Source organism: Salarias fasciatus, chromosome 2 (assembly GCF_902148845.1).
Source record: "Salarias fasciatus chromosome 2, fSalaFa1.1, whole genome shotgun sequence".
NCBI classification, from domain to species: domain Eukaryota; kingdom Metazoa; phylum Chordata; class Actinopteri; order Blenniiformes; family Blenniidae; genus Salarias; species Salarias fasciatus.
Window position 1 is genome coordinate 11,839,692 of NC_043746.1, and position 23,481 is coordinate 11,863,172.

Here is a 23,481-nt window from a genome sequence, read left to right on the forward strand (position 1 = left end):
GTCTGGGCGGAAACATGTTCCTAAACTGTGGCGCAGTCGACAGATGAAGCAGTGGAGAAGATTCTAATCAGAGGGTGGAGAGGGACTCTGTCCAGGTGGTCTCAGAGGAGGATCCTGTCCAGACGGGGGTCCATCCTGAAATACAACCTTCAGCTAAAGACTCATATCTCTAAAATACGGCAGAGTGACACAGGAGACGCATAAGACTGTAGAAATCCTCTCTGTAAATACTGTTTGTGTTTTACTGTCAGCTGCATTCTTCCATGCTTGGAACATATCCTTGTGCATAATCATCTTTTATTCTGTTTCATTGATATTTTAACTTTCTATTTTAATACATTTCTTTAAATTCTGTGTGGATCAACACTCTATTTCTGTTGCAGTCACCCACTGAACTCATAGGTCCAGGTGGTGTGAAGGTTAAGTACACTGCTTATCCATATAAATAAATTTGAGGATTAATTACTTTTCTCTATTTAATCTGTTATTAGTCTGAACAGATTTCCACAGTGGTGTCCTGTTCTGCTGTAAAAATGAAGGGTGTTTCGTGGGGATTGTGAGAAAATAATTGAGGTTTTTATGAGTGCACACACACACACATTTATGTTTTGTCTCCCTGTGTACGCAAGACACAAAAATGGAAAGTCGAACATTGGAACTTTGCACGTGAAATGACAACAGGACACATTTTCATAACCCAGTACAGTTTATAAAAAGTAAGCCGGGATGCTTTTTGGAAAAAAAAAAATAATTCTATTAAATTTCATTTGTACATAAATTGTGCAACAGGTTTAATTCCATCTGAAAACATGAAAATTCATTTCTTGAAGGCCACCAAACCATCAGCATGACCAGCGCTCGTTGTCGCGTACACTCGCAGGAATGGCTGGACGTTCGTGCTCACTCTAACCACGTTACGTTGTGCGACGCTGCAGCGCTGATTGAGCTATTCAACGGGCCATCGTAGTGCTGTAACGCATGTTCCAAGATATCTGAATCAGTGCGAATGAGGATTGCAAACATGTCTGGCTGTGAAGAGAAGAGCAGAGGAGCAGGAACTGTCTTAAGGCATGGTCAGGTAACAGTATCATCAGTATTACTGTGGACCAGATGTGCTAACGTTCAAGCAGTTAGGGAAGTTTTATTGTTAGGAACAGCTTATCATCAACTACGCAGGCTTTTTTTTTTTTTTTTTTTGTTTCCCCAAGGTTGAGTCACTAACAGCAGTAAAAGTGTCTTCAGAGCCGCTGCCCCGTGTGGATTTGACATGGTGGCGCTCCGACAGCACCAGTACAAATTTAAGGCTTGTCGCAAAGCTCTGCAGAAAGCTAAAAACAACCTGTCGATTTGGAGCCGGAGGGCTTCCCGTCAGTCAGGGCAGGAGTTCAGTAGGACAGAACTGGACAAGTACAGATAATCCTGGAATGTGTCCTGTAAAACCCAAAGCGCAATTTGAATGGAGATTCAAAGGCTCGCTTCAGTCAACTCCGATATCACGTTGCATGCGTATGGCAACTTTTCATCTCCCTCCAACAGCTCAGCACCTAAAGACTGGAACAGAACAGCGGCGTCGTGTGTCTGATGGCGTAGAGAAGCGACCACCCTCTCTCTTTAAACTACTGGCTTTCAGAGTACATCTTGAAAATTGAAATAGTAGAACATTCTGCTTCCTCTCATATATAGAGGCGTCTGATGATATGTAAGACTATCAAGATGCAAACCAATGCTAATTAAGACTTGTTTTAAGATCAAATATGACCTCTTTTGCTCATGGAAACTTGCTTATTTGCTCATGCACATTTCCCCATGGAGTGCTGAACAGGCAGGCACTGGATTTTTTTTTTTGTTCTTTTTTTGTGTGAATTGCTGAAGGGTGAACTAGCTCAAGTGTTACAATCACAGCAATGTAATTTGATACTAGCTCCTACTCGCTTGGGTCTTACTTATGAACTCTGAAGATGTCCCTCAGGAGGGCAGCAGGCTCCTCAGGACTCTGCAGGAGAGCGCACAAAGCCTACACATGTGCTTAACAAGGTTATGAACGCAGGAGTGGTCAGTTTTCCTCGATGAGATTCAAGTCCAATTCGGTACAGTCTCTTTCAAAGACCATCTTCTGCCCATCGTTCGCAGTCCTGTTCAATTCCTCTTCCTCCTCATCCTCTTCCTCGCTTTCGCTCAGTGGTCCGATGCTGGCTCGTCCCGGGAACTCGGCGGGGGAGAAGGCCGAGCGGTGCTCCGCCTGGGAAGACACGGGGACGACGCAGCCCCCCGCCGCACCCGCTGAGCCCTCGTGATTCCCCATCTGCACAGGAGGGGAAAAACTTTGATGGTGAAATTTTCCATTTCTGAATTTTATCGGACAATCTCAGAAAAGAGGAATAATGCAGTGACAGACGATGGGTCAAACTTCGATGCGCACATCATGCCTGGTGCATGAGTTACGATGACTCACCTGTGTCATTTTACTGAAGTCCAGACCCGGCCTGGGGCAGGGCAGAACATCTGGATCGTGGCGTCTCTTCAGCCGAGGCTTGCGCATGTCGCAGGGCTGCGAGTGGCATCGTGGCAGTGCAGGGTGGAGGCCGCGTCTAGAGGAGGATGGTGTACTACAGGCCGAGGTGGGGGACTGACACACAGCTGGATGCTCCAGGCCGGAGCAGCCACAAGTCAAAACTGAAGCGGCGGAGGGCTGAGGGGGCAAGGGCATCCCAGAGACGCTCTGAATGTGCACGGGGGAGAGGGAGAACCGGCGCTGCAGCAGTGAGTGAGGAACCATTGGGGCCGGCGAGGAGGAACAGGAGGAAGGAGTAGCGAACGAGCCAGAACAGGCTCCTTTCAGCGTGTCGCTGGGGTCCCACGGGAAACCCCATGATAAAGGGGAGTCGGATGACAGCGCTAAGCTAAAAAAGGTAGGGCTAGAAGATGAGTGAATGGAGGAAGAAGTGAAGGAGCAACTGGGACCACAAAGTGGCAGAGAGCTGGCTCCAGAGCCTGAACTGGATACTCCTCCACTGTGACAGCTGCGTTTGACTGGTGTCCAAACCTTGGACGCACTGGGATGCCAGGTAGACCGGCATCGAGACAGATCCTCGGGAACAGACAGGGACCGGCAGTGGCGCTTTGAAGGTGGCGGTGGAGGGGAACTCTGCAAAGCTTTATCTTTACAGGGAGCTTCGGAATCCTGGAAATGGTCTGCAGAGTGTGAATGAGGCCAAATATAGTCTAACCCACACGAATCATCCAAAACACTGGTTTTGGATGGAGTGTGTGTAGCTGAGCTGGTCTCTGAAAATGTGAAACAAGACACATGAGATACAGTTTGCCGTCTGGTGCAAACGAAGCTCTAACTTCAGTGAACTTGCCTTGTGGCGTTCTACAACTGCTCCATGAAACAGTAGGACTGGAGCCCACTGCAGGTAATGACTGCAACAAATAAACGAAATTCAAATACAGAACCAATAAAACTACAATAAAAAAAGGTTGATTAATAGAATTTGGAATCAAACTCACCACATTCACATTGAATGAGAAAGACTTGTGGTATGGTTCTTCCAGACTCTGCTTGCGGAGCTGCTCTGTGATAAGCGTCACCATAGTTGTAGCTATGTTTCAAGGGGAGGCATGCAGATGAGGAGATCTGCAGTGTGAAGTGAACTGTATCCGTCAGAATCCTGGCGTGGTTTGCGGTGTCCCCTCCACACCTCAACCAGCCAGACGGACCAGCTTTCTCACTATGCCACCATCATCTCCACGAGACCTAGGAGGACGGACGACAAAAGATCTGAATGAAACATCGTGATCAAGTGAATTTGTAATCAGCAGTTGGAGGTTGCACCAAGTGAAGCGTGGAATTTTTCAGGCTGTAACTCTTGTAAAAATTGAAACCTGCTAATAAAAACTTCAACATGCTATGACTGTTGTGTGGGAAAGGCCAAAAAGTGATAATGTCTCCACACTGACCACATATTTTCTATATGTGACCCAGCCTGGGATCCATAGGCCACTTCGTTCATGCATGAAAACCACGTTTATGTTAACAAAGCCAAAGAGCACACACAGATACAAGGAGGGCGAACAAAGAAGCACTTCTCATTTTGCCATGTGACAGGAACTGTGTTTTTACTGCAACTTCAAACATGAACTTTTGTGATTTCAAAGAGAATCCTTAATGTATCTATTGAAAAAAACCTCTGGGGCAATACAAATGCAATCAAGTCAGCCAGGACCAATAAACTCAAATGACAGGAGTTGAGAGTAGTGAACAGGGAAGGGGGAGGGAGAGCCTAAAAGGGAAAGGATGGGGGAAGTGTGTGAAAAATGAATGGGAAAGAGGTTGGAAGCATACCATAGTATCTTTGCAACAGGGACAAAAGAACAGAGACCAGGTCTCAAGGACTTATATTACTGAGGAAAATCCAAAATGGTGATATACCCAGAGATCAGTAGGCCACACGACAGACAGTGTGTGCATTTCAGTAAAACACATTCCTGGGATATTTTCTTTGTATGCAAGCGCGCGCGCACACACACACACACACACACACACACACACACACACACACACACACACACACACACACACACACACACAGTTTTTAACTTTAAAAGTTAGTGGATCTGTCAACACCTCTGGAGATTAACCTGCTTATTTTCACATCAGGGACATGTACATCTCAAACTGAACATTAATCAGACACCATACAGTCCCAGATCTGTCTGCTGTGTGAAAATGTGACATGGTTCTGCAGCCTTTGCACTGTTGTTTAAAAGTGCAAAGGCTAAAGTACATTTAAAGCTGAAACAGACACAAATATTACAACATAGCATCTATCATCTTCCAGATATGTTTCTCAGTCACACGTTAACAATTGAACAATGTCTGAAATCAAACTCACTGCAGAGACTTTGTTTCTAGACTTGCAGTGAGAAGTGGCCTTTAGGGCCTTCCTCCTTGTGGCAATCATGGTGCTACATAGCTAGCCTTGTTCCACATGCCAGCAGACAAGCCACTTCGAGGCACAGGCTAAAAGTGATCTTGTAGTGACAGCCACTGTTAAAACCTCTCAAAAGCAAGAATGATCAAAAGCAATGCTGTCAACGACCAGCTAATTCAAAAACTTTAACAACACGTTTTATGAAGGCCTGGTCACATTTCTGATAGACTAAATGACTCGATGATGCTTTCAGTAAACCAGCGAGACATGACAAGTAAAAATCATTGATTAGGATTATTTGGTAATTACCTACTTATGGCCTGGGGACACTTCACTGACCGTCCGATCCAACAAGCAGCTTAGAGACGTTGTTGCGCAGATTGCTCTTACTAGGAAAAACGCCTGTGATCGTTTCCAAAAACCCATACACCGTTATCACCGACATTTAGCTGCAGGGCTGCTGTTTGTCAGTGACAATGCAAAACGTCAAAAGGGAAGGCGATAGTTAACGGTCACACTGCATACCGACTTCAGCTGAAATATAGTGAGCTAGCTCAGTAACACGATGCAGCCCATGAAGTACCCAGTGATTAGCCGGGGATGTTAGCTAGCTGACAGGATAACAAGTACACCAAGTACAACTACAAGCGTCATTTTGTCCAATCTTCTATCGACTGGTGGTGTGTCACTGTAGACGGCTGTGGCCACTATTCATTCAGAAAAGGTAAATACTGGATTCGTCCATAAATAGGTCGAGTGTGGCCACAGTGTATATCTAAAAGACTTGTAGCGTTAGCTCGGTCACGCAGCCTGTCTGCAGCTAGCATGCTACAGCTGTCCTGATGTATTACCTGCATTCAGCGTTTCCTTAGCAACCGAAGCTGCACAGTGAGTGAACCGGATAGAGCGTGCATTCGTGCCGTATTTATAGCCTCTGGGTGATACCATAACGGGGGTGGTTTTGAAATGCTACTCTTAATTTTAAAGCTTGAACAAGTTACACTATGCCTCTGTCACTTATATTGTTTAGTTTAGAATGTTCGTACATATTTTGAACTTCAATAGAATGCATGACAAGCATACTAACACGTATTTTACAAGTCTGTATCGAGTTGACAGTCCCACAGTTAGAACATGCCAGTTAAAGCGAAAGGGTTATTTCTGGTCGTAGTAGATATTGTTCTCGTACATTCATATTTTATTTACACATTCACATTACGAAAAACTTAAGAAAGACTGCTTATATTAGCAAGAGGAAAATGTAATCCACCGTACTTGTCAAGATAGAGGCGCTCGAAGCGCTATTGTGATTCGCGCATGCGTGGTGTGTGTTATAACGAAGCTATACAGCTGGAAGGCTCGTCTCACAAGATTTGTCCAAGTTTCTCTCGATTCCTTTTTTTTAACTTCAACAGAGACTGGCAGCAAAGTTTATACGGCGACGAATGGCAGAATGGCACAAGAAAAACTAAAGAAGGAAGAAACCCTCGCAATGAGGAAGAAGTTGATCGGGTATGTAGAATTAAGTCTGCTGGTGTTTTCCTGTGTTTAGCTAACGATGTATTGACAAGTTTTGTATTGCTTGCATGCAGACAATCATGCAAACTGTTTTACTCAGAGGACCCCGTGAAAATACTCAGAGCCAGGGGACAATATCTGTTCGATGAAAACGGCAAGCGGTATTTGGATTGCATCAGTAACGTCCACCATGGTAAAACATTCATTATTCAGTTCATAGTACACTTTTATCATCTCTAATAAAGAACTGTTTTGACACAGTCCTGCCACCTAGTGGCAAAAGCTTTTAATGAGTTCATTCCGTTTTCTGCAGTGGGTCATTGCCATCCCAGTATTACAAAGGCTGCAGCAGCACAAATGGACCTCCTGAACACCAACACCAGATTCCTGCATGACAACGTGGTCTTATATGCAGATCGCCTGGCTTCCACCCTGCCCGAGAAACTGTGTGTCTTCTATTTTGTGAACTCTGGGTGAGTTATGCTGTATTTTATACCACTGCAACCCATATGAAAGTGTTCCTGGAGGAGCAGCTGATGAAATAGTGTCTCATTTGTGTGACAGTTCAGAGGCCAATGACCTTGCGTTGCGTTTGGCACAGCAGTACACCCAGCATCGGGACGTCATTGTGCTTGATCAGTAAGTATCCTTTCCTTGTCCAGTAGGAATACTCCCTGGCTATACCATGCTTGTCAGTCACAACAAATTCTCCCTCTGCACTAGTGCATACCATGGGCATCTAATGTCCCTCATCGACATTAGTCCTTACAAGTTCCGGAAACTCGCAGGACAGAAAAAATGGGTTCATGTGGTGTGTAAATTTATACAGCCATAATTACACCAACTGCTGTCTAGCAGTTCCCTGCTGCTTATTTGAAATGCCATATTTTATTTTCACAGGCACCGTTACCAGACACCTACAGAGGCATGTATAGAGAAGATCATCCCAACCCAGGCCAAGCCTACGCTGATAAAGTTAAAGACCTGATAGATGAGGTGCACGGGAAAGGCCGCAAGGTATGGCTTTCCATGCTTCTATCTGAAGACTTACCATCAGAGCAATGTTGCAATAAATTAAACTTTGCACCTTTTTTTTCCCCCTTAGATCTCTGCATTCTTTGCTGAATCATTGCCCAGTGTTGGAGGACAAATCATCCTACCTGAAGGATACTCAGCAAAAGTTGCAGAGTAGGAATTCACCTTTTAAATGATCTTATTTGTTCAAACTTATGTACGCAGCAGTGTCATGGTGCATCGCACTCTCCACAGGTATGTGCGCGCTGCTGGCGGTGTCTTTGTTGCAGATGAGGTGCAGACTGGCTTTGGACGTGTGGGGAGTCACTTTTGGGCTTTTCAGCTTCAGGGGGAAGGTTTCTGTCCTGACATTGTGACGATGGGCAAACCGATGGGCAACGGGCATCCGCTGTCATGTGTGGCAACCACTGCAGAGATAGCAGGAGCTTTCACAGCCAATGGTGTGGAGTACTTCAACACGGTAACGATCATCCATATTATTTGGAGCTTTTCTTACCCATATAGATGGTTAATGACATTTATATACATGAAGAAATAAGTACTCCTATTAAGTGATGCAAGTTATATAAAACACTCAATATAAAATTGACTAATATAGAGTTGAGTTTAATCTTGTTAGCTGAAAGGCATTCAGTCAGTCTTTAATGTGTTGCATTTATACTACCTGTGCTGTTGCTGAATGTTTTGTTGCAGTTTGGAGGGAATCCAGTGTCCTGTGCAATCGGCCTGGCAGTCCTTGATGTGATAGAGGAAGAGGACCTAAGAGGGAATGCCACCAGAGTGGGCGCACACCTCAAAGACTTGCTGACAAAACTACAAGCGCGGCATGAAATAATTGGAGACGTTCGGTAAGGACGCCGTCACCAGTGCGCAAAGCTCTCCAGAGCCAAACACGTAACAATTGAGCTCAGTTCAAATCTCAGGCTAATTTTTTGGTTGGACAACTTTTAATGAGATCATTTTCTATTCTGTGCTTGGTGATATCAGTTAAACCTTCAGAGAAGAAAAACTAGTCTGGTTAGTCATATCAGTGATCAAAAACACATGTAAGGATTGGTATGCAGTGCTCTGCCAACAGCCCGCTTTTGTTTTTGAAGTGTTTTCAAAGCATATTTAGCAAATGGCTTGATTTTATAAAATATTAACAAATTGTTTAAATATTCCTGATCATCTCTTGCTATGTATTGTATATTTAAATCATCAGTACTCTATGAAGTCACTTGCCTTCAGCTTTGAAGAGTAATTTAAATAGCTCTACATAGAAATATTTATCTCTACAAGCTTACCCTGACAATTGATCTTTTTTTTTTACTGGATACACATATTGTTCTAATATTAATAAAGCAACATTAAAATCTTACATGTTTCCATGTATGCAGAGGCGCTGGACTGTTTGTGGGAATCGAGCTGGTTTCAGACCGAGAAAAAAGAACACCGGCCACCAAAACAGCAGCATGGGTGGTGAAAAGGTGTGGAATAACATTTATCTTCCCTCATAATACACATGGAATAAAATGTTCTGACGTCAATGTCCTTCTAAACTTAGGCTGAAGATGGATCATCAAATCTGTGTCAGTACGGATGGACCCTGGGAAAGTGTGCTGAAGTTTAAGCCTCCGATGTGTTTCAGCCTGGAGGATGCAGAACTGGTGGTGCAGTGCATCGACCGCATACTTACAGGTTAGCAGCATTGAATCAAGTTATGCACTCAACACACCATGTTTCATTTAGGGAATACACTCAAATCTATGACCCGTCGATTTCACCCATTCATATTTTGAGTGAACGGATGATTCCTGTTTTCACAGACATGACAGCCAATGATCTCAGACTGGAAAAGGAAGACATCTAAGGTTTGTTAAACCTGTAGAAAACCTTTAATTGCATCAGACATTGTCAGGTGGTCACATTCATCAAGTTCAGAGGTAGAGATACGAGTTCTTGAGGCTTCAGTCGATCAAACAGGTTCACGCCACTCAGCAGAACGTGTTGTCTCTGTCCAGTCAGTACTGATCACTGCTTATCAGAAGGGTAAAAGCTGTAGGTTGATTTTTTAAAATCTCATCCATCTAGATTTAATTTAGAGACAAAGTGGTGACAGTGAGTTTTTGATAATCCTGAAACATCCCAACTACTGTTTACAACCTGAAAGAGAAATGTCATTTTGTTTCTACCCCCCCCCATGTGTGCCAGATTAGATCAAGTTGGAAGATACCGTCACCTCTCCGATGATTACCAGCCAATCGAGTGTCAACATTTCAGCTGAATCCAGCTGCATCCCCTTGATCTCAGCGAAATCAGACTATAGAATGCTAATTGACCCTCACACTGTTATACCAAAGATCTAATAAACTGTTTCCATTTTTAATTTTGACTGATTTTTTTTTTCTTTACCCACAACAGCAAAAGTTCAACTAACTAGCCTCCTCTTAACACTGATTAGCTCTGTATTGTTGGGACACATGATGGTTGAGTTAATCACTTACCGGACCACAATCTTTAACTCCTGGACACAATCATCAAAATGAACTCTCAAGTATTGCAGTTTCACATCTAGTGGGGTGGGTATTAACACTGAGCCAGTTATCCTGCAGGCAGTGACGCCTTCGCCCACAGCTTCCCAAAGAGGCATCCATGGAGATGTTAACATTACTTGAGACGAAAAACAAGCAAGCCATTTAACAGTACAAAACATTTAACATTATCTTTACAAATAATAACAAAAAGATCCATTTGTAATATAAACCAAAAGTTTATTTCTACCAATTTGCCCAAGACACTAGAGGAATGAGTTTCCAGTGAGAGAGGGGGTGCCCTCTTACATTAACAGGCTTGCGTTCAGTTGAATAACACTAGTAAAGCCACTTAAAATTGCAGACATGATGGGGGAAGAATCTCCTTAAAAGCCAAAAGAAAAAAAAAAAGAAAAAAGATGCTGGTTGTCTTCGTCTACAAGGCCATCTGCAAACATTCATTGGATAACGCTTACAAAGAGCCTTTGATTAGTTTAAATCCCTTATTTACCTCACCCCACATCTGAAGCCATGCAACTCGCATCCAACACTCAGCATGGGAGAAAATAACTAAAGATCTAGAAACACAAAAGGAAAAAAAAAAGAAAAAAAAAAAGAAAAAAAAAAGCTAAATTGTTTTATTTGTGAGCTTTAAAAGCTCTTGCTCCTGCTCGTCGGAAAATCCAGTAGACATGTAAAAATACAACCATACAATACATTAGATTCAAAAAGGTACCAAAAAGTACAGTAAAAATAACACTTCCATCGCTGGAAATGTAAATGGACACAAAACAATATAAAATAAAAAGTGGAAAAGTGACATTTGCTTCCCCAGTTCCTCACTTGATCTGTACAAATGGAGCATGAGTCCAAATTTCTGCCAACTCCAAAGGAAAAGCCAGAGCCCATGTTCGCTGTGGTCAGACCATGGATCTCTTTTTCTTATTTACTTTAGACCTTAAGAGAAAAACATGGTGCTTAACGTTACTGAGAATAAAACCAAACGTGGCATGCAGTTACACACAGACAGACAGGTGCATGAATGAGTTTGACACGTCAGTGAATGGACAGACACACTTTAAGGGCGGGGAGGGGGGAGAAAGGGAGGGAGGGGGAGGAACACGACCGCTAGCTAGTACACCTAGCACCCCAGTGAAAGGTGAAACGACCCTTATTTCTGTTCCTTCAACCGCTACCAACTCGATCCTTACTGATCAAGCAGTATTAGCAAAGATGCATCGTAAGATGGCTGACAGGTGGAATGAATCCATCTCGAATGGTCACAGACCCCACAACACGACCTACCCTAACCCCACCACAATGCTTGAATGGATTTAGAGTAGATGAAGGTTGTTGGGGTCAAAAGGCACTAATGGTTACAGCTATGTTCTCATACTACCACGGATGATGCAAAAATGCATACCTGCGCTATGTGTGATCAGTATGGCTTGTAGCTAGTCTGGTGGCCTCCACCACGTCTTGGAGTTTTCCCAAAGGTTGTATTGCCCTGGTCTGGAGGACAAGAGAAAAAGGGACTGAGTTCTTCTGTACAACAAGGAGGACCAAGAAAATAAAGTTTCGCTCATTTCTTTTTTTTTTTTTTTCTTTCCCTGGGGGCACTTATCGCTTACTGTAATCGTAGCCACCCCCATAGCCGTAATAACCAGCAGAGTAGTCATAGTTGCCATAGCCGCCATATCCGTATCCGCCTTGCTGTCCATAACCATAGTTCTGGTTGTATCCCTGGTTCCAGTAGTTGTTGTAGCCTTGATTCCAGTTCTGGCCCTGGCCTGGAAGCAAACAGGAGAGGGCTCTGTCAGATACCTCCAGAGAGACACATTTAAATCTGCAGCTTCTGCTGGCATACGCGGAAAAGTGCTCACCTCCACGGCCCCTGCCGCGGCCTCCATATCCACGAGCACCATACTGCTGCTGCAGGTAGACCTCTTTGGGCTGGGCTATTTTAATCTCACACTGTAACGATATACAAAAAGCACACATCGAAGCGTGAAACATGATTCCACCAAATTTCATCTGCAAGCCAGTATGTGCACAGCAAATACCTTGCTCCCACCGACGTTATGGTACTTCTTTTCCATAACCTTCTTGACAGGAGCTTCTTCTTTATACGTGATAAATACGAACCCCCTCCTCTTCTCCGTCTTTGGATCCTGAGGAAGCTCGATGGTCTCAATCTACCGAAGAGGAAAACAATCATTTGAAGCTGACAGCATTTCACACTCAATAGCCTATTAACTTTATGAAGTTGCTGGATATGGTACCTCTCCATAAGTCGCAAAGTACTCCTGAATGACTTCCTTAGAAGTGTCAGGGTTAAGGCCTCCGACAAAGATTTTCTTAACTGGATCCTTCTTCATGGCCATAGCTTTCTTAGGGTCAATCTGTCTGCCATCTAGCCTGTGTTCCTTCTGTTCAAGAACCTGAAGGGAAAGCAAGCACCAGGAGGAATGGAAATCACCAATCTTTTAAAGACGATGGGATATTTAATAATAAAACATCACTTCCCCATTTACCTTGTCTACGCTGGCCGCGTCTTTGAAGAGAATGAAGCCGAAGCCTCTTGACCGGCCCGTCTGCTGGTCCATCTTAATGGTGCAGTCTGTCACCTCACCAAATTTAGAGAAGTAATCTTTGAGATCCTTCTTGCTGGTGTCCCAGCTGAGACCACCAACAAACATTTTCCTGAGCACAGACAGAGAGGGAGGGAGAGGGAGAGAGCGAGGGACATTTTGAGCGGCCCAGGCAGCAGCAGCTCGGCTTCAGGCTTCAGATTGTGGAGGTGGGGGTGGCGCCCGGCAGGGGTAGGGGTGTAAATATACACTATGTACACACTGTTCCCGAACATCTGTTGACCCAGCGGCATAGGGGGCAGTCTGCAGGCTCTGCAGCCTCGACACTTTTTAACAGCATTTACAGGATAAACTGAAAATCACCACACAAGAGCACCACCTCTTCTTTTTTCCTTTTTTTTTTTTCCTCCTTCCTTTCATAAACCAATACGCGATACATTTAATCCCCGCCGGAGCGCCCATCCCCCCTCCGCGATGCACATGGCGCCAACAAAAGGCCGGTTGAACAAAGAAACATGGCAAACCCGGCGGCTCCGGCCGCGGCTTGTTTCTCGGAGGCGTACGCGGCGTCGCTTCGCGCACTCACCCCGCATCCTCCTCGCCTTTGCTGGCGTCGATCTGTCCGCCCTCGGTGCCGCCGTTCTGCGAGTCCCCGTCGGCGTCGGCGTCGGCGTCGGGCCCTGCGCCCTCTCCGCAGTCGTTGCTGGCGCTGCCGTCGTTGCCCTCGTCGGTGAGGCCGGCTCCGTTATAATCGTCGTCGACTTCGTGGCCGTTTTCTGATGTTTCCATGTACTGTTGCTCAGCCTCAGACATTTTGAAATGTTAGACCAGCTGCAACAAAGGAAGAAGAAAGAAGGGGGAAAAAAGAAAGGAAAGAAAAAAAATCAAATCACCCTGTTGTAAAATCCCGGTGGTTATATAATCCATCATGCCGTACATGCCTCGCCATTTACGCGGTGCCAATACGTGCATTTCCCACCATTTTGGCCGGCACGATCCATACATTAACGCAGAGCCGCTGTTGCTGAGTGCGGGGAAAATGGCAACAGGGTCTCGTTTACTTTGCCAACCACCGACACGCAAAGTGCATTTCTGCCCGCGGAAGATATCGCCACTCTCCCGGCCATGTGTTGGACACTGATAAACCAAACCTAGCGAGAACGACTCAATTCCACCCGTTACGTAATTGTAAACCGTCCACATCGCCGTACTGGCCAATCAATTTAATGATCACACACTTTTCCCCCCCGATCCACACCCAGACGAAAAGCTACGAGGAAAAAAAACTACAAGAATCGGGCTACTTACGTGACAATTTAAACGGGAGAAAAAAACGAGGATAAGGAAGTACAAAAATCTGCTTACTGGTCACACACAACCGGAGAGCTCTCTTCAAGATGGATTCTCCCACAGCACCACAACTCGTGGTTGGTTTTCTAGAACCGGCGAAAAAAAACGACAATTCTGCAGAAGAGCCCCCTGATTGGTCCGCTGCCGCTGTCAATCAAACTCTCCACCAATAGGGCGCGCGCCGCTTCTCTCTTTTTCTTTTTTTTCTCATAGGAGAGGTCCACGCCCTCAAAGGACAGGAAGGAACTCGGAGTACTCATTTCGCCCGTGTATGTGCGTGTGTGTATGCGAGTGTGTGTGTGCGTGCACATTGCTGGACATATTCAACGCGACAGGACTGTAATCTCTTTGAAATGTGAAATTATTATTCTTCATTTTTGCATAATAAACGCGTGACTATGACAAAGAAAAATTAAAAGTGAAATCCAGGTTGATAGAACAGAATGTGTCTCTCACATATGTTGGTAAATAAACACAGATAAGGGTTTAATTAGGGTTTTAGCATTTTATGTAACACATTATGATTAGACTGTTCAGACGGTTCAAGGGTTGCCAAACAATTCTTTGCAACTTGCAGGTAGTTTTTAACCACTGGACACCCTTCTGCACAATATAACCCTGAGTTTCCACTCAACTTCATCCAAATAGCGATGTATTTTATGTATCAGAGTCCCAACAGCTGCAGAATCACATAAATTAATCCATTAGAGACATTACAAAAAGTATATTTATTTAAAAAGTGAAAAAAAACACAGTATACATTATAATCGTATTTTCTTCTTGCAAGGAATAAAGCTGAATAACTACAAAAAATGTTGGTGCCAGAGAAACAAAGGCAGAATTTTGCTTTCAAGAATATTCACTGGGCTCCCAAACTCCACTGGAAGTGTGACTGATAAACATTTCAATACTTATTATTGTTGCTATTTGCAACAGAGAGTGGACAGGTAAATCAAATGCACGTCCACTCCTCCGTTGATGAATGATCCAGGGTTGTGGCGTGCTGGAGCCTGTCCGAGCTGACCATGGGTGAAGGCAGTGGTACAAGCTGGACAGGTTATCACCAGTCAGTGCAAACTCAAAGAGATGATCACATTTACACTTTAGTGCAGTTTTAGAGAAGGCTAGCTCCAAATACATGTCTTTGGAGTGTAGGAGGAAGCTGGGAGGACATGCATATTCAAGGAAGAAAGAGCACAACCAGGACATTTTCACCAGTGCGCTAATCACAATGTAACATGGAACACAAAGCAAAAAGAGATGTGATAGTCCAGTAAATACATTTTATTTCATAACAATTCTGAACATATACATCAGTAATAATAATCATATAAAACTTGGCGCTGTATGGGCTGAGTTCCTTTTACTCCTTTTCTTTGGCACATTCCCGTATTTCAGGATGGTTAGGATTGTTTTTGACCAACCAGTCAGCAAGCCAAATCTATCGGAGGCACAAGTGTTGTTAAAATGGTCACACCGATGACAAATGGAAGGTAAAGAATAATGACAGATATGTTGAGAATGGGTACCTACACAGGGGTTGAGTGGCTTCTCCTTGCAGAGCTCTGTGAGTCCTCGGAGCAGAATTGGGTTTACGCACCTTCTCAGGTAATCTTCAGGTGCCTCTCTTGAAGGAAAAGGCTCAATTACAGCTGCGGGAAGAAAGCGTAGTAGAGTGTTTGGTTTTATAATTATTTGAAAGAAATGGTCTGTATGGCAGTATGTTCATGTGTGAAAATGACTTACAGGTTGGGAACATGAACTTAATCTCTCTCACAGCCGCATCAAGTGACTCACTGCCATGAACGGCATTTTTTAGATCTGACGAGCCATATTTTGCTCTAAGACTGAGGAAAAGCAAAGCAGAGCGCATTTATGAACATCTGTCAGTGTGCAGAACGGTGTGTGCTCGTCACGCAGTGTGAAAACAATGAGAAACAAGTAGATCACTCAGCAACATATTTACAACGTGTACACACAAGACTGACCAATCAGGATGAGAATCTCTGGCTTTGGTGATGTTAGGAGGTCCAATGATGGAGTTCCAGTGGGCAATTGCATCATTACGAGCCAGAGTCATGGCGAAGATGGGGCCAGAGCTCATGAAGGCTGTCAGTCTAGGGAAGAAGTGCGTGCCGAACTGGTCTGCATAGAAATCACTGCATTGCTCAGGACTTAGCTGCAGCGTTCGCTTCTACAACAGAAATTAAGTTTCATGATTCAGTGAAAAGTATCATGAAAGTCTAAACCAAAAGAACAGTTGTCAGAAAACTCAGCAGCAGCATTCATTTCAGTTTCATTTACTATTCATGATCATTTTGCACAATAAAATAATATTTCATTGTGAGTGAACAAACCAGTGATTTCTAGTCATTGTGAAATTGTCCATGTCACAAAAAGTAATAAGTAAATTTGATAACATTTCACAAGTCTATGAGATGTTAGCATATCCATCAAAACAATTAAACCTAAGGCCCCACAGGCACTGTCCTCTCTGTCTCTTCAGTAGAGTCTTTCTGAAAACTTTGCTCTATATCTGGTTGCATCAGGCTGAATAGAGGGGCTGCAGTGGATCATGTTGCTACATATGAAGTGAACCATCTGCTGCTCGGTGTGGGGAAGAGAAGTTATCTGTGGATCTCAGAAGACAACAAATCTATTGGAAAGCCAACCTACTGGACTGTCGAATGCCCTCAACAAGAAAGGTCAAAACTGTCTCCATTTTAGCAATTTATGCTATCTTCTTATTGCTGGATCCCTTATTTGCTCAAAGATCAGTGTATCACGCTGCGCACTTTACCAATACAAATTAACATGCAATGTTAGAAATCTATCAATCGTGCAGGTTATTACTTGCGCAATTTTTGTCAATTTTGTATGACGGTTAACTTTCTCCTTATTTATGTGCGCAGCTCAATCGGTAGATCGCGCCCATCATCACCCAAAAGCCCCGGATATTTTAATAGTGGTACACTTTCAATGTTCGTTATGTATTGAATCTACTGCTTTGCAAGGTGCACCTGTATCACAATACAGAAAACTAAGCTTGCCTGGAAATATAAGCAAACATTTCGATTGCTTTTAATATTAAGTCGGCAAACACGTCGCAACACCTCAGCTAATACGAGCGATTCATGTTGCAAGTCTGCAACCAACACAAATCCAGCACCGCCTCGATACTGTAATCATTAAATACATTAAATATTGTGCTTTAGACCATTTCAACCAACCTGAAGAATAGTGAAACCAGACTTGATGATAACGTCCTCGATCTCTTCAGCTTTGTCAAAGGCATCTGGCTTGATGATGGCCAGAGTCCTTTCTACGTAAATCCGCGGAGTCTGATCCATCCTGTGCGGGAAAAGCGTCTGAAGCTCACGGCTGAAGCGGAACTCCGAACTCGGTCAGTTCTTTCCACAAAACACCGAATGGTGGTAATTTATCTAAAGACACAGCAGGTGCAGCTCATGAATAAAAGTAATTTAATAATTTCGAAATTCAGAAAGATACTTGAACTGAAGTTCTGAGAAATACAATTGTGTTCCTGTTGCTAGGATACAAGGACATGCCTACGGCATCTCGTACAGGACAATCCAAGCATTTCAACAACGCCTAAACTCGCAATCTACCTATCTAATATGAAACAACACCTTTCTTTAATCTAATTGAAGTCAAAACGTCATTGAATTATGCATATAATTATGAAAACCATCTTTTCCCAAGTGCAAATAAAAAAACAAAACAAAAAAATCCTTCAAATTTGGAAAAAAACAAATCCATTTCCACAAATAGTTGACTTACAATTTGGTACAAAGCTGGTTCCTATGCCATCCATAATTCCATAAACATTTATTTTTCAAATAATGTTGAGATCAAGCGGGCACACATTCTTTTCAAAACAGTCTTTTATTCAAAGTTTTCTCAACGTGTGGCTCTTATCGAGTTCCAATGGTGACTTGCCACACTCTGATCAGGTTGTCGGTGTAGCCGGCGAACAGGGTCTGAAAACAAATCAACATTGGTTATTGAAAATCTAAAAAAAAAAAAAAAATCATAATTAAAAAAATTCATTATTAGTGTTACAAGCCCCTCATATTTGCAGGACTGTCACCAGTGGACATCAGAGTTAAAAGTGAATGGGTATAATCACCGGGGTTTCATGCTAAAAAAGACAGGCTCATATGATCGCTATCTGTGTGGAGTATTTTGTACCTGTCCATCAGCAGACCATGCCAGACAAGTACACTGTGGAGGTTCGGCCTTGCAGTTTGTGCTGATCACTTCCTGTCTCAGCTCATCAACAATGATCTTGCCCTCCAGATCCTGTAGGGCACAAAAAAAAAAACAAAAAACTTGTTGCAGTTACTTGTAATACGGAGGGAATTATAAAATTGAACCTACTAGTTCAGGTGGGATATAGCTCAGAAACAGCCTCTGTTATCATCATGAAATACAGCTGGCAATTAGATTTTCCATCACTGCAGTTTGAATCTAAACACAACTTAATGCATCAGTGAGGAACCTTACCCAGATCTTGATGCTGGGTCCAGTAGCAGCACACAGCCAGTAGCGGTTCGGGCTGAAGCAAAGGGCATTGATGTTGTCGCCACCGTCCAGGGTGTAGAGGTGTTTGCCCTCATTCAGATCCCACAGCATAGCCTGACCATCCTGAAGAGATGAGAAATGACGGCATCGCTTATCACTATCATGAACACATGATGATAAACAACAGACTTTAAATGATCACAACAAATCTTCTGTACAAAGCTCTCAAATCACAGGAACAACCCAGAAACCACCTGTTGTCATCAATGCTGAACAGGATCGCAACTGTATGTATAACTCAGACCTGTGAACTGGAAAATAACTGCACTCTGTGAGGAGTTTAAGAAACGCCTACCTTTCCTCCAGATGCACACAGGGAGCCATCAGGAGACACGGTCACGTTGTTCAGGTAGCCAGTGTGACCAATGTGGTTGGTCTTCAGCTTGCAGTTGGCCAGGTTCCACACCTGGCAGCAAAGATCACACAGGCCGTGTTACATTCATGTTTGCATGAACAGCGTCATTATTAAAATGTATGGATTTTACAAAATTCAACTCAACAAGAAAGCCATGATACAGAACCTGTATAGATACATAACAAGCAAGACAGATAGACCAAAGTTCAGTTCAGCTTTTTAGCCGTAGCTTTGAATAAGAAGAGAACTGTGGAACCACTGGGTTATCAAATAACACACCTTGACCATCTTGTCCCAGCCGCAGGACACAATGATGGGGTTGCTGCTGTTGGGGGAGAAGCGAACGCAAGACGTCCAATCAGAATGGCTCTCCTCCTGCAAATTCAAGAGGCAATACGGTTTGTTGAAAAAAGTTTAACATGAATCCCAAACTGACAGCTTGAATTCATCATCATCATCACCACTGTTTCCACTGAGCTATAAAATCACTGACATCACAACCGTTTAATAAAGCAATGATTACTGAGCTTTGTGCAACTTATTGCATTGACAAAAGTCAAACTTCCACAATTCAAACAGTGGCAAACCTTCGCACTCGGGCGCTGAATTCTACTTTATAGCTCCATCTGCCAAAGCTCTGGAGCTCACCTGGATGGTGTACTTGCAGACTCCGAGGGTGTTCCACAGCTTGATGGTCCTGTCCCGGGAGCCGGACACAATCTGGCGGTTATCAGCCGAGAAGGCCACGCTCAAAACGTCCTTGTTGTGCCCAACAAACTGGCGGGTGGTTGATCCACTGAGGAAATACAAACATTTCATATAAATTAAACTTCCTTGTACTTCAACAAACTCACTGTGAAGAGAACAGGAGCAAAGCTGTAATTCAGCAAAAGGGTGAACTGAAGAACTTTGGAGTCAGGAGTATACAGAGAGAGAAAAAAGTCTGACAAGCTTCATCAGGAGTCCTTTGAATGCAGAGGGACCGATTCAGTGTTGCAGGGCTGAATAGAATCAACCTAATGAATTCTAGGCTCCTCATGAACTTCGTATTTGAAAAGAGTTGAGTCACTTACATTCAATAAATATTCAATTTGAGAAAGCAATGTATCATTGGAAATTAACTATCATGGTCTAACTCTCACTTATGGTATGTCCAAGTGAGAATCCACACCAAACATCCAAAAGGCGATCAAGTCAGTCTATAAGACCAGGCTTCATCAGATTCTCCAGCAATTCTGATAAAAAGACAAACTAGTGCAGCCTAAGAAGAGGCCTGTAAATGTTAAGAAATAAACTGGTCCTCAATGTCTTCAATGGATCCAACAGTAACAAGCTTATAAGATGCAGAGTCAGGTGAATCATATGTTTACTTCAACACATCAATCTGCCACATATATCCATTGTCACCTAAGTGTGTCATATAAGTGCGTATCAGCCATCTTATCAGAATAAATAGTCCTACCTACCAGGTAAATAATAACCAGGGATGCTACTTTGACATCAATCATGACTGTGGTTAAGCTGTTTCAGATCTGAAATCAGAGTACCTTTAACCAACTTGTTGGTCACATTCAGAATGGGTTGAAAGTGTGGTTCACCATCCATAAATACAGAAGTCATACACACAGGAAGCTTTCATAAGGAGTGCTCCCAGCAGTCCAGGCATGATGGATACATACTGATAGATACACTAAGCTCAATGCAAGTGTTTACTTCATCCCATGACATTACTCAATAGGAGGAACATGACATCAGATTCTGAATGAAAAGTTGCACCTCAACACAATGTACTGGTGTCCATTCGCTTACTTGGACAAATCCCACAGGCGGAGGGTCGAGTCCCAGGAGCCGGACAGAGCAAACTGTCCATCGGAGGAGATCACAACATCGCTGATGAAGTGACTGTGTCCGTTCAGGCTGCGCTGGGGGATGCCGTAGTTGGTTTCATCACGGGTCAACTTCCACATGATGATGCTCTTGTCTGGAAGAATAAATACAGTCTGATTGGTTCAGGATAAAATTGAAACCCAAAGCCCACGAACCATTCATGGACGACATGGTTAGCATGTGAGACTAGCTTGGGGTTAGAACAGTTCACGTTAGCTATCTGATAGATGCTAAACAGGCTCCATTTAGGATTATTTTAAGTGATTTAATACAGAATGCGCACCATGAACCTTCATTTGCCCACGTGAGAGTGCGATTACGTGTCAGTCAAGCAGGCAACGTAAGCAGCTAGCACGTTAGCTTCCTATGCTAACTTGCGTACCACTAGAAATAAGCACACTGCGCGTGGAAAACACCAAAAACATTTATTGGGCGTCTGCTGGACAGCGCTGTCCACTTGGTTAAGTTTAATGTTAGCGGCCCTGCAGCGCCGTTCAGCTGCCGCCAACACCCGGCGTCAGGCCGTGTGGCGCCGCCGGCAGGGGAAGCCTCACCTCGGGACGCGGACAGAATCATGTCGGGGTACTGGGGCGTGGTGGCGATCTGGGTGACCCATCCGTTGTGGCCCTTCAGGGTCCCCCTCACGGTCATCTGCTCGGTCATTTTGGAGCGGTTCGGTGGTGCCTCTCTCAAGGATGGATTCGGATTTTCTAGTGGTCCGGCAAGACCTAGGTCCTCATCGCATCTAGGCACAGAGGAAAAGGAAGTCCGAACCCGGATACAAAAACTATGAAGGGGTGAGCGAGGCCGCAAAGCACTCTGGGATATGTAGACTTAGCGCGTTAAGGTGGAATGGTTGTCATTTCAAGTTCATTTTTTTTTCTCTTATGTCAAGAAAATAATTCATATATCTATAACAAAAAAGGACTGCATGGATCTAAATTTGTTTCAAAACTTAGGTGTGTTATGAAATAGAATTTTTTTTTTGTAATTTACTTGTTTTGGTAAATACTTTGAATGATTATTGGCATAATTTTACAAGATCATGGATTTGTATTCGTTCTGACCTAATAAAAAGATTAGAAGTGCTTGATTCAGCCATGTGAGGATTGGATTAATTGTGCATCAGTAACTGTTTCCGGACACTTCAACACAATATGTGAAGTACAGACGTACCGAGGAGCAGTACAAAGTGTGGGGAGCATTTTCATTGAGTTATAGTCTTGTTCTATTTGTTATTGATACGCTTTTGAAGATTTTTGTTATTTTATGTCTGACATGGGCTTTCCATAATAATTTGCTGTCTATTATAATTACTTAAAGATTTATATTTACATTTCAGATCTGGGCACCATTAATCATGATCTGAAATAATTCAGATTAGTTTCAATAACCATCTTCAAAGAATCTAATCTTTTTTCACTTTTGATTACCGGTACATTTGATTTGATCCCCAAAATGAAAAAGATATGAAAACAACCTGACAATGCGCGTCTTTGCTTTAATTTACTACTTGGAGACTTTTTTTTGAAAACATTTTTTCCATTCAAATGGTTACGAAGGATGTATGATTAAATGGTTTTTAATCGTGTTTTATATGTAGAGCAACATGTTCTCTTCAAACTGCAGTCAGAGTCCTCGCAACACAGAGACAGGAGAGCATCACACCTGAGCTTAAATATCTGCTCTGGCTGCCTGTGTGTCAAACCATTGTCTCAAAAACTCTTGGTCTATAAATCTTTGAATGGCCTTGGGCCTGACTACATCTCTCTCTCTCTTTATTTCTTTGTGTCTGAATAGTGCTATAATTAAATTTGCCTTGCCTATGGAAAGTGCTACATGAACAATGGATTGGTGGATTGATGGATAAATAGTCAGATAGTCTCCAGTTTTAGTCCAAGTTGGAATTGGGGGCCCTTCAGTGGGGAGTTTGCATGTTCTCCATGTGTTTTCTGGTTGCCTCCCATAGTAAGCATACATTTGAATATTAATGATGTTTTCAAGCCTGATTGCACAGAGGTGAGTGCTCTCACTTCTCAGTGCAGAGTCATGGATGTTCAAATATACGGACCTTTCTGTGTGGTGTTTGCATGCTCTCCCTGTGTGTGTTGCCTCCAGATATTCTGGTTTCTCCCCATAGTCCTGTAGGTTAATTGGAGAGTCTAAATTGTTAGTTTGAGTGTGTGCTTGTTTGTCTCTCTGTTTCCACCCTTTGATGGACTGAGGACCTGAATTTGACCCAGATTCAGCTGAGATTGACCCCAGCCCCTCAGCGGTCAATCTGCTCATTCTTCAATTAAGAATATTAATGTATTTCATGTTTCTATAGAAAGGAAAAACATCAGGTGGTCATGAATGAATTGCTCAACATTCTCAGCGTCATGGATACTTTGATTCGGGTTTTATTTTCTTTCTTTCCTCATCCTTTTTCTTTTTAGCAGTCTTGCCGGTCAGTGTCCTGTTGGAGGTGAAGAAAGACATGGATCATAGAATTCAGAATTTGTACCACTTGTCCTTTAAAACGTTGTTTGGGATGATCTGATAAAGTTTGCGTTTTCTACCTTCTGAAAACTCCTAATTATTACTTGGACTGAATGTTTTGGAATTGATTTATGACTAATCCTTGGTTTTATATGAGGAGGAGTGACCTCTATCCAGTTGTTACTTTTATTCAAGGTGAATTTTTACTGACA

The 23,481-nt window shown here is 43.2% G+C and overlaps 5 protein-coding genes across 10 annotated transcripts; 1 reads left to right on the top strand and 4 right to left on the bottom strand.

Annotated features, from left to right (window-relative positions):
• Positions 1–1,168: 1,168 nt before the first annotated feature.
• LOC115404115 (protein FAM53C) lies at positions 1,169–5,833 on the bottom strand. 3 transcript variants are annotated; one of them, XM_030113300.1, is made up of 5 exons: positions 5,786–5,833; positions 3,511–3,757; positions 3,363–3,423; positions 2,453–3,285; positions 1,169–2,302 (listed from the first exon to the last, which is right to left on the bottom strand). In XM_030113300.1, the coding sequence occupies exons 2-5, from the start codon at positions 3,592–3,594 to the stop codon at positions 2,054–2,056; spliced, it is 1,227 nt and encodes a 408-aa protein (XP_029969160.1). In that variant the 5' UTR covers positions 3,595–3,757; positions 5,786–5,833; the 3' UTR covers positions 1,169–2,053. The 3 variants fall into 3 exon arrangements, with proteins under 3 accessions (XP_029969160.1, XP_029969179.1, XP_029969169.1); XM_030113319.1 differs by lacking the exon at positions 5,786–5,833 and adding an exon at positions 5,248–5,744; XM_030113309.1 differs by lacking the exon at positions 5,786–5,833 and adding an exon at positions 5,244–5,744.
• A 421-nt stretch (positions 5,834–6,254) lies between these two features.
• On the top strand, positions 6,255–9,842 carry phykpl (5-phosphohydroxy-L-lysine phospho-lyase). Of its 4 annotated transcripts, none has more exons than XM_030113278.1 (13): positions 6,255–6,446; positions 6,527–6,645; positions 6,766–6,925; positions 7,017–7,091; positions 7,176–7,263; positions 7,353–7,469; positions 7,558–7,640; positions 7,722–7,947; positions 8,181–8,335; positions 8,867–8,956; positions 9,034–9,167; positions 9,296–9,340; positions 9,670–9,842. In XM_030113278.1, the coding sequence occupies exons 1-12, from the start codon at positions 6,388–6,390 to the stop codon at positions 9,337–9,339; spliced, it is 1,350 nt and encodes a 449-aa protein (XP_029969138.1). In that variant the 5' UTR covers positions 6,255–6,387; the 3' UTR covers position 9,340; positions 9,670–9,842. The 4 variants fall into 4 exon arrangements, with proteins under 4 accessions (XP_029969138.1, XP_029969121.1, XP_029969146.1 ...); XM_030113261.1 differs by having other exon boundaries at positions 9,681–9,842; XM_030113286.1 differs by having other exon boundaries at positions 9,686–9,842.
• A 143-nt stretch (positions 9,843–9,985) lies between these two features.
• hnrnpaba (heterogeneous nuclear ribonucleoprotein A/Ba) lies at positions 9,986–14,045 on the bottom strand. The gene is made up of 9 exons (XM_030113333.1): positions 13,900–14,045; positions 13,178–13,422; positions 12,535–12,703; positions 12,283–12,441; positions 12,064–12,195; positions 11,884–11,974; positions 11,632–11,790; positions 11,424–11,512; positions 9,986–10,957 (listed from the first exon to the last, which is right to left on the bottom strand). The coding sequence occupies exons 2-8, from the start codon at positions 13,402–13,404 to the stop codon at positions 11,439–11,441; spliced, it is 1,011 nt and encodes a 336-aa protein (XP_029969193.1). The 5' UTR covers positions 13,405–13,422; positions 13,900–14,045; the 3' UTR covers positions 9,986–10,957; positions 11,424–11,438.
• A 1,234-nt stretch (positions 14,046–15,279) lies between these two features.
• nme5 (NME/NM23 family member 5) lies at positions 15,280–17,688 on the bottom strand. Its single transcript, XM_030113343.1, has 5 exons — positions 17,172–17,688; positions 15,930–16,135; positions 15,688–15,788; positions 15,475–15,593; positions 15,280–15,382 (listed from the first exon to the last, which is right to left on the bottom strand). Exons 1-5 carry the CDS (start codon positions 17,289–17,291, stop codon positions 15,305–15,307), a joined length of 624 nt encoding a protein of 207 aa, XP_029969203.1. The 5' UTR covers positions 17,292–17,688; the 3' UTR covers positions 15,280–15,304.
• A 140-nt stretch (positions 17,689–17,828) lies between these two features.
• On the bottom strand, positions 17,829–21,578 carry rack1 (receptor for activated C kinase 1). Its single transcript, XM_030113356.1, has 8 exons — positions 21,343–21,578; positions 20,711–20,882; positions 19,550–19,697; positions 19,181–19,276; positions 18,842–18,952; positions 18,469–18,609; positions 18,154–18,264; positions 17,829–17,942 (listed from the first exon to the last, which is right to left on the bottom strand). The coding sequence occupies exons 1-8, from the start codon at positions 21,449–21,451 to the stop codon at positions 17,877–17,879; spliced, it is 954 nt and encodes a 317-aa protein (XP_029969216.1). The 5' UTR covers positions 21,452–21,578; the 3' UTR covers positions 17,829–17,876.
• Positions 21,579–23,481: the final 1,903 nt, after the last annotated feature.